General features: G+C 34.8%; 2 protein-coding genes across 3 annotated transcripts in view; one reads left to right on the top strand and one right to left on the bottom strand.

Annotated features, from left to right (window-relative positions):
* LOC107743678 (polymerase delta-interacting protein 2-like) overlaps window positions 1-4,662 on the bottom strand; it is a 6,773-nt gene extending 2,111 nt beyond the window's left edge. The window contains exons 1-8 of one of the 2 annotated variants that reach the window (XM_016557048.1): window positions 4,576-4,662; window positions 4,251-4,449; window positions 3,072-3,147; window positions 2,889-2,989; window positions 2,698-2,794; window positions 2,487-2,562; window positions 1,548-1,655; window positions 1,322-1,458 (exon numbers count right to left, since the gene is read on the bottom strand). In XM_016557048.1, coding sequence (XP_016412534.1) covers window positions 1,322-1,458; window positions 1,548-1,655; window positions 2,487-2,562; window positions 2,698-2,794; window positions 2,889-2,989; window positions 3,072-3,147; window positions 4,251-4,435 — 780 coding nt within the window. In that variant the 5' untranslated portion in view covers window positions 4,436-4,449; window positions 4,576-4,662. Of the gene's footprint in view, window positions 1-1,321; window positions 1,459-1,547; window positions 1,656-2,486; window positions 2,563-2,697; window positions 2,795-2,888; window positions 2,990-3,071; window positions 3,154-4,250; window positions 4,450-4,575 lie in introns of both variants that reach the window. The other variant, XM_016557047.1, reaches the window with a different exon arrangement.
* A 1,810-nt stretch (window positions 4,663-6,472) lies between these two features.
* On the top strand, window positions 6,473-8,136 carry LOC107743679 (transmembrane protein 199-like). Its single transcript, XM_016557049.1, has 6 exons — window positions 6,473-6,843; window positions 6,918-6,991; window positions 7,094-7,183; window positions 7,270-7,312; window positions 7,389-7,501; window positions 7,595-8,136. Exons 1-6 carry the CDS (start codon window positions 6,672-6,674, stop codon window positions 7,688-7,690), a joined length of 588 nt encoding a protein of 195 aa, XP_016412535.1. The 5' UTR covers window positions 6,473-6,671; the 3' UTR covers window positions 7,691-8,136.
* Window positions 8,137-8,924: the final 788 nt, after the last annotated feature.

An 8,924-nucleotide genomic window follows, 5' to 3' on the forward strand; every position in this document is an offset into this window, starting at 1 on the left:
TAAAGACAACTCTGTGAATGTCCTTGAGTGGCCCAGCCAGAGCATGAGCTTGAACCCAATCAAATATTTCTGGAGAAACCTGAAAATGTGCATCTGCCCCCACCCAACCTGATAGAGCTTGAGAGGTGAACAGGTGAGGAGAAGAATGGCAGATAATTGCCAAATGATGATGATCAAAGCTTGTCGCATCATACCCAAAAAGATTTGAGGCTGTAATTGGTGCCAAAGGTGCTTTTACAAAGTATTGAGCAAAGGCTGTCAATACTTACGTACATTTCCCCCCCCCCCCGGTTTTTATTTTTAATAAATTGGCAAAGATTTCAAACAAACTTCTTTTACATTATCATTATGGGGTATTGTTTGTAGAATTGAGGAAAATAATTAATTTAATCCAGTTTGAAATAAGGCTGTAACATAACAATGTGGGGAAAAAGGGAAGCGCCATGAATACTTTCCGGATGCACTGTAAATTGTTCTGAAGATGAATGAAGGTCTTACAGGTTTGGAACGACATGAGGTTGAGTAATGATAGAATTTTCATTTCAGGGTGAACTACACCGGTAACATCTCTTCCATCTTTATTTGACCCTCTAACTCTAGCACTCTATTCTAATTCTATTCTTAAAAAAAAAAAAAAAAAGTTCCCCTTTTAGCCTTGCACTCTATTCATTTACTAACTCCTTGTTTTCTTAAAAACACTAACACTAGCTTCTCTATTTTCTTTTTATTTATTATAATATTAACAAAAGCAAAAAAGGACTCTAACACTAGCTTGCTCTATTCTTTCTCTATTCTGTTTTCTTTTTATTTATTATACAATTTAAAACTGCGTTTAGCTAACTGAGACTTGTTGTAGCACTTGCGTATCATTGCTCTTTTGTTGATTTTGATAGCTTCCATTGTCCTCATTTGTAAGTCGCTTTGGATAAAAGTGTCTGCTAAATGACGAAATGTAACGCAAATGAAAACAGGGCTGTGAGGGATAGTCTTCCAGCCTTTACAATGGCACTCATTATATAAAGGTCCTATATCATACTTTTCTCAACTCATAACTTTTAAAACTGTTTTGTTACATTTTTGCTTCTGAAAGTTTTTATTTTAGGAAAGAGGTTTTATCAGCTAAACAATGGTATGTTGTTAAACATCTCCACTGAACACACTGTACTTCTATCCCTCACAGCCTCTTTTCATTCCTGTCAAAAACTAATTATGGCACTACCATGATTAAGGTCTATAATACATAATAATGTATACATTTAGTACATTTACAGCAACCTGCAAAGAGAAATTGTTGCAACACATAGCAACCCTCTATTCTTACTCTCATGCCCATGTAGAAGGGGATGACAGTGACACGGATGTTCTCTGTGGTTTCACGGTGCACATCTGAGAGCTCCAGCCAGGGATGGTTCTTCTCCTGCCAGGCCCGTAGGGTATCTCTTGCAGTGAATGGAGGATCTAAATAAACAGTGTAAATGCAATCCATCAGAAACATTTTATCAGTAAAAGTTTGAATACTGCTGCAAAAGTATAAGTGGACTAGTTACTTCTGGAGGGGTTAAACATGAGGAAGCGTTCAAACAGCTCATGCTGGATAGGAACTTGCTCAGTGGAGTTATAAGGCAGGATGTCTTCATGACTCACATAATCCAGACCTGAAAGACATAAGCAGACAAGGACGAAATGAATAAAATAATAGACAATGGAACTTTTTTTTTTTAAATGCTGCCCACTATATTTAAGGGATAGTTCACCCAAAAATGAAAATTCTGTCATTAATGACTCCCCCTCATGTCATCCCAAACCCATAAGTCCTTCAGTCATCTTTGGAACACAATTTAAAGGGGTCATATGATGCGATTTCAAGTTTTCTTTTCTCTTTGGAGTGTTACAAGCTGATTGTGCATAGATAAGATCCCTGAAGTTGCAAAGACTAAAGTCTCAAAACCAAAGAGATATTCTTTATCAAAGTTAAGACTCTGCCACGCCCCCCTAAAACGGCTCGTTCTAACACGCCCCCACATATCTACCTCACTATGTGGAAACATTTGCATAATGCCACCCAAATGTGCACGCAAATGATCTTTAAAAAAGCATCATATGACCCCTTTAAAATATTTCTGATGAAATCCGAGAGCTCTCTGACCCTCCATAGAAAACAATGTAACTGAAACGTTCCCAGACCCAGAAAAGTAGTAAGGACATTGTTAAAATAGTCCATGTGACATCAGTAGTTCAACCCTAATTTTGCGAAACTACGAGAATACTTTGTGTGCACAAAGAAAACTAAAATAACAACTTTATTCTATGGAGGGTCAGAAAACTCTTGGATTTCATCGAAAATATCTTAATTTGTGTTCCAAAGTGAACAAAGTTCTTATGGGTTTGGAGCGACATGAGGGTGAGTAATGACAGAATTTTCATTTTTGGGTGAACTATCCCTTTAAGGATAGTCGAATCTTTATGTGACTGATTGTGAGAGTTACCTGGAATTGCATACAGGGCCCTGCTATCATCGTGATTTGCCAGGAACGTAACTGCTTCAGTCTGAGATCGCTGAGACTAATGGTGACAAAAACACAGTCACTAAGGTTAAAAATGGACTCATGATTTCACTAAAATCATTAAGTCATTCAAGACAAACATACATACACTACATTAATTCACTATTTGCATATGTAATTTCATGCCACTTACTATGTGAGGGCAGTCTCTGGTGTCTATGAGGACCTGGTAGTAAGTATGCATCTTGCCCTTCACTTCCTTTGAGCCATGGCCTGTGGAGTCTGGCTTGCTGAAAAAGCACACGACAAACAGGACCATTGAGCTGTACCACAGACTAAATCATTTAATCAGGTATAAGCCTAAAAAAATCCTCTACTACATACCTGTCAGTAGCAGCAGCAGGACTCACGTCTCGATCATACAGACGAGCGTGCCAGGGGAATAACACAATGCCTCTATAACCAAACACACTGTGCAGGAATAGCTGTGGATTGCACATGTAGAATTAGAATATAGACAGAGGAGGAATCAGAATGAAGGGTTTTGTGATTAAAATGATCACTGACCTGCCCGGTTTCATATTTGCCGTGCTGCTTCAGAGCTTCAAATACTCCAACAGGCTCTAGTACTTTCCCCTCCGGTCTGTTTCTGCCAAGAATGAATCCGTTTAAAAAAAACGTAAATTGTAATATCCCATAGCTGGGATCCCATACAGCATATTTCAGGGGCAAGAAAATACATTTCCAATCTTACAATAGCCTACAGGCAAATAGTAGAAATAACTTTGAGATTTTTATGATTTAATAATATTTAATTTTTTTCATATATTGTAATATTGCTATTTTTTTGAACATTGTAAAGTATGTTTCTTGTAAAGTAAGTTTTTCTTCAAACGTTACATGTGTGAAAGTATTTTCTTGGATTGAAATATATGGAGAGCAAAATATAATTTAAAATGTCTTTAAATATTTTTAACTTTAAATGTCTTTTAACATATATAAATGTTTAAAATATTGTTAAAAAATATATGTAAAAGTGGCCAATTTATGAAAATATATTTTGAAACATATACTTAAAAATATATTTTTTATATATAGTGGATGACACCATTGAATTACACATCCCAGCAACTTGTGGTCAACAAGGTTGAATATTGCGCAACATTCTGAAAAAAGTATCTGGACACAGACCACATCGAAGTTTCATGGTGCACTTAAGAGACAGACATATGCTGACCACAAAAATAGGACTTGTTTACTGTCTGTTGGCTCAGGCTCAGGCCCAGACTGTCACTTATGTAATCAAGAAAGGCTTTGGGGGGTTTGAAAGCAAGGCTGAGGTTTGTCCTTCTTGTAGGCCTCATTTTGTGTTTTGGTACCTGTCCTATTCCAATGGAATTTTAAAATCAACTCAAAAATAGTGTCATCAACACATCTGATTCAAGATTCAGGCGTCCAGACACTTAAAAATAATAATAAAGTGAACTGTATAACTACAGAGTTGAGCACCGAAACAATATGGCAGTAGTATTGCAGGTATGCAAGCATGTGAACCCTTCAAACTATAGCAACAGCTAATATGAAACACATGACAGCTGATATTAAATTCTTAATAAACATGAATGCATTTCACAGATACATCGTAAAGGTATCTGCTGTCAAAATTGTTTGCTGCAACTATAACTACAACAGTTATGTAACAGGAGGACATGGTAGGACGTTGGCTTTACTAACGTTAGCTCTTACCGTGATGACATGAACCTCGTCTGTTGAAAACTGGACAACCTGCAAACTGAACACAACGGCTGGGCTCTTTTCGGATCTAATCCGCTGCTGAAGTCTATTGCACTCAGTATTCTGTGAGTGCATTTGTGCTGGTTATATTTACTAGCAGTGGACAATAAGCCCCGACGTAATGCACACGCTGCCATCTTCCTTTAGCTATCTGCACATGAACGCACGGACATAGTCAATATCATACATGTTAAACCCAAAAATCACATTTAAGGCGCGTGAAATTCAGGAATATTCAGACGCACGAGTTTGAAATTAGACTTAATTAAGTTTTTACCCTATTATTGCAATATTGGACATTACAAACTTTCACACCATTTCCCATAACGCATTGCGACCGGAAAACGTCGATACTACACATAGGTCATGCTAACGTTCTGTTCCTTTTTTTTATTTTTATTTTTTTATTTAAGATATAACATTCACAGGGGATACAGTCAAAGCAATAAAATACATACACAACCAGAATACAAAACAATAAATACATAAAGAATAATAAAAACGAAATATAAACAGAAAAAAACGAATAAATAAAAAGTTAAACATCATTTTTTTAAAAATAAATAATTTAAAATAAAAATTAACTTAAATTAAAAATTACACATAAAATGTCAACTTCAAAGAATACACAGGAGGTAACCCTTACACCAAAGTCAATATTTTTTCCATCAATACAGTAGTTTTAGCAGTTTTCTTATTAAGTGATGAGCAGAGAGATTCATAAAATAATTTCAAATCAATACAAAAAATCCTAAAATTGGGCATACAATCAGTAAGTTTACATTTGTGAAGATGAAATAGGCCAACCTTTTGTGGTACATTTGGTGAACATTTTTTTAGAGGTTTTTCTTTTCCAATCTCCTGTCACTAAGTGGAAATTACATTTAAGTTGAATTCATAGATTTTAGTGCTCTCTTAAAAGACTTAAGAATGATATTACTAGGCTACAACTGTTCTTTCTGTTTAGAAAACCCTGAAACCTCTTTACATTTATTCTGGAATTGCTCTTACACAACGTCATTTTTGTGTGACATTCTTGATTTTATCAAATGTTATGTGAATCCTAATTTTGAGTTTACTTATGTAATTTTTGGTGTTCATGAATGTGAAAAAGGCGATACTTATTTCATAAATATTATTTTCCTGTTAGCTAAATATCATATTCATAAATGTTAATTTTCTAAATGCAAACCTCTTTTTTAAGATTCAAACTTGAAATGAAAATATATTTTGAATCTACTGAGTTCTCTGCACTCTTAAAAGCATTAAGAACAATGGCTTTGTTAAAGGACTTGGCACTTCCTCTGGACTGAAAGACTGAATGACCCTGGACTGTTGTTGTATTGTTATGATTTGACAATAATGACAATTGTTATAGTTTTTTCAAGAATTCTATAAAAAACAAATAAAAAAAACATTTGCTGAACATGCTTTCATTTATTTCGGCATTGTGGTCATGTAAGGAGACACTGGATTTGACTGTTTTTATAAGTCATAATACTGACTCCATCTTTTCTCTGTGTCTAGAAAATGTTTTATTTAGTTTTATTTGTCACCAAAAATAAAACATAAGAATATTAAATTATTCATTTTATTTTAGCCAAACATTATATAAACAAATGGAAATATAGTAAATCCAAACCCTTGTTTTTGATTCTTGAACAAGAGCTTAAAATATATCAAAAGCTAATCTATTCAACAAATATCCTATAGAAATAACTGACTTTGTTTTTAAAGCATCCTTTTAAAAACTGCATTTAAGAGAAAACTTTTGAAGAAAAATCTGTTTTGCGCCTCAATCTAAAGGGCTGAATATGTTCCTTGACATTAGGTGGCGCTGTGCGATTGTGCAGTTGATTTGCAACGGGCCTATAAACACACTAAAGAAGAAATCAGCTGCTATGTAGGGCTTTAAACAGGAAACATGCTTAAATTAAGATAAAAATACATAACTAACTTGAAACAACATAGTCAAGTTTTGTTAGGAATATTTTCTATTTTTCATTTTTATAATTTATGACGCTAATTTGACTAGTTGTAGCTATTTCATACATTAAATGAGGAAGTTCCTTTTTGCTTTCCGCTACATTTCTATTTAGTGTTCACATAACCTGGTACATTACTGAGACATATATATATACTACTAAACGCTAAGTTTTGTTAGGAATATTTTCTATTTTTCATTTTTTTATAATTTATGACGCTAATTTGACTAGTTGTAGCTATTTCATACATTAAATGAGGAAGTTCCTTTTTGCTTTCCGCTACATTTCTATTTAGTGTTCACATAACCTGGTACATTACTGAGACATATATATATACTACTAAACGCACGTTAAGGTGTTCTGAACTTTAGCAGGCATCTTTGTTATCATGGCTTCTTCGTTTAAAATCGGAGAGAGATTTCGGGAGAAGGCGAGAGATTTGCTGGAGGAAGAACCCGCCGTGTCAGAAGAGCTGAAGGACGAACTGAAGGCTCTGACAGATCAGTCCATCATACCATTCAAGACTGTGAGAAAACTACACAAGCTTCTTCGAGAAAATGGTAAGAAACGTGCACATTCTATAAACGTTTTGATACTTATTGCACATTATAAGTTGAGTGTGATGTAATTGTAGGACATCCAGTGTATCTTCATGAACTGTTTGAGGACAGCACACTTCATCTTCCAGAAGTTATCGCACCTCCAAGGGTAAGTGAGAATATTTCATTACTCTTTGTATTTATATTAATATGAGAAATGATATTTTTCAGTTTTTTAAGCTTGATAATTGTATTTATTTCCACCCAACAGAACCCCCAGTTGGTGGCCCGCTTAGAAAAAATTAAAGCAAAACTTGCCAATGAAGAATATAAGAGAATAACACGGAATGTAAATCCACAGGTAAACACTCCTCTACAGTCTTTATATCAAACACATGCTCTATAGTTGTTGAAAATCCTGTCAGCCATTTATATTTTGCCCAACAGGAAATGAATCATCATGGAACTTTAGCAGATTTTGGACGACAAGGTCAGGATGTTCCCTTTTCTCTTATTTTTAATGCCCATCTGTCTTGTTCATCTTACGTGTCATTTGTGTTCTGCAGTGCGTTCCGTGAAGGCAGTTGTTGTTACTGTATTCAACTTCCTGGTAACTGTAGTTGCAGCATTTGCCTGTTCATATCTGGGCAGCCAGTATATCTTCACCGAGACAACAGCGGTAAGTGCGCACAGCATTCACACCATCAGTGCACAGTGTTAGTTTTGGAACTGAACACATATTTCTAATGTCTCTGTATGTATTTTCTTTCAGAGAGTAATAGCTGCAGTGATTGCAGCATCTGTTGTTGGTCTTGCTGAGCTTTATGTTCTGGTCCGGACTATGGAGGGAGAACTTGGAGAGCCCTGATACCAACTAAAATCATCCAATATTGTAATATTTAAAAAAAAAAAATTTGTGTCATCATTAATGTTTTTCACTGTACTGCTTTCTGTTTGCTTTGTTTTTCTCGATCTAATATTCAGTCAAAAGGCTTTTACAAAGGAATCATTTACACTAAAATGCTCAAAATTAGAATTAATCAGACAGTTGTGAATTAATCGAAAGATTAATTAATCAATTAAGTGGTTTTGAAAACCACTTCTTTGATCTCAAGACACTAGGCGGTACATTATGATCATGTTGTCTTGTTTATCTTTGTTCGTAATTTATTTGGATGTCCTCTACAGGAGTGTTATTCCTTGTTTCACCTATAACTATGAAACATGATTGTAAATGGTTTGTGCTTTGATGTTTATTATGATTGTTACTGACTCACAAGATGTTGTGTGGAAAAGTGTCTTTTTTTTTTTTTTACAAGAAAATAATAAAAAAAAACATTCAAAAACTAAGTTGACTTAAAAGCATTCAAAAGAAAAAAAAAACATTTATTATATCACACTCTCTGGTGATGCTCACTGTTGAGAGTCCAGCTTTGTTTAACCAGGTTTATAGCATTTCTGGTTATAACGCAGCTCCAGTGCTTACTGTACTTCCTGCACATGCACCTGTGTGTCTGAGCTTTGGCAAAGCTACAGAAACACAGTATAAATGACAACCAGAAACGTGCAGCTCAGGGTGGCATATGAAATGATGCTTTTATGCCACTGAAAATTAGAAAAAAAAGACAGTTATAAAAAAAATGTGCCAGTCTATTTGAAAACAAAAGATATATTGTACCTTATTTTCTGTACATTTCTATTTCTTTCTATCTTTCATTAGTATGAAATCCGCTAATAGATTTCTATGTCTCTATCTTTGAAGTCTATAAAATGGCTCTATAATCCACTGAAATTAAAATAGTAGTTCGCCCAAAAACAAAAATGTACTGACCCTTGAGTTTGTTTCTTCATCAGAACAGATTTGGAGAAATTTAGCATTACATCACTTGCTTACCAATGGATCCTGTGAAGTGAATGGGTGCCGTCAGACAGCTGATAAAAACATCACAATAACCCACATGACTCCAGTCTATAGTAACACCATAAAGCTGCATGTTTGTGATAAACAAATCCGTCAAGGCATTTTAACTTGACTTCATCACTTTTGGCCAAAATACAAGTCCATAATCCATGATAATACTTCCTTCCGGTGAAAAGGTCCA

Source organism: Sinocyclocheilus rhinocerous, unplaced genomic scaffold, assembly GCF_001515625.1.
Source record: "Sinocyclocheilus rhinocerous isolate Xijiao unplaced genomic scaffold, SAMN03320098_v1.1 scaffold166, whole genome shotgun sequence".
In the NCBI taxonomy this organism is placed as follows: domain Eukaryota; kingdom Metazoa; phylum Chordata; class Actinopteri; order Cypriniformes; family Cyprinidae; genus Sinocyclocheilus; species Sinocyclocheilus rhinocerous.

Excerpts from the sequence above, each read along its gene's own strand:
- LOC107743679 (XM_016557049.1), top strand. The coding sequence starts at position 6,672 with ATGGCTTCTTCGTTTAAAATCGGAGAGAGATTTCGGGAGAAGGCGAGA. Across the intron at positions 6,992-7,093 it reads AAGTTATCGCACCTCCAAGG|AACCCCCAGTTGGTGGCCCG; the intron begins GTAAGTGAGAAT and ends TCCACCCAACAG. Across the intron at positions 7,313-7,388 it reads AGCAGATTTTGGACGACAAG|TGCGTTCCGTGAAGGCAGTT; the intron begins GTCAGGATGTTC and ends TGTGTTCTGCAG.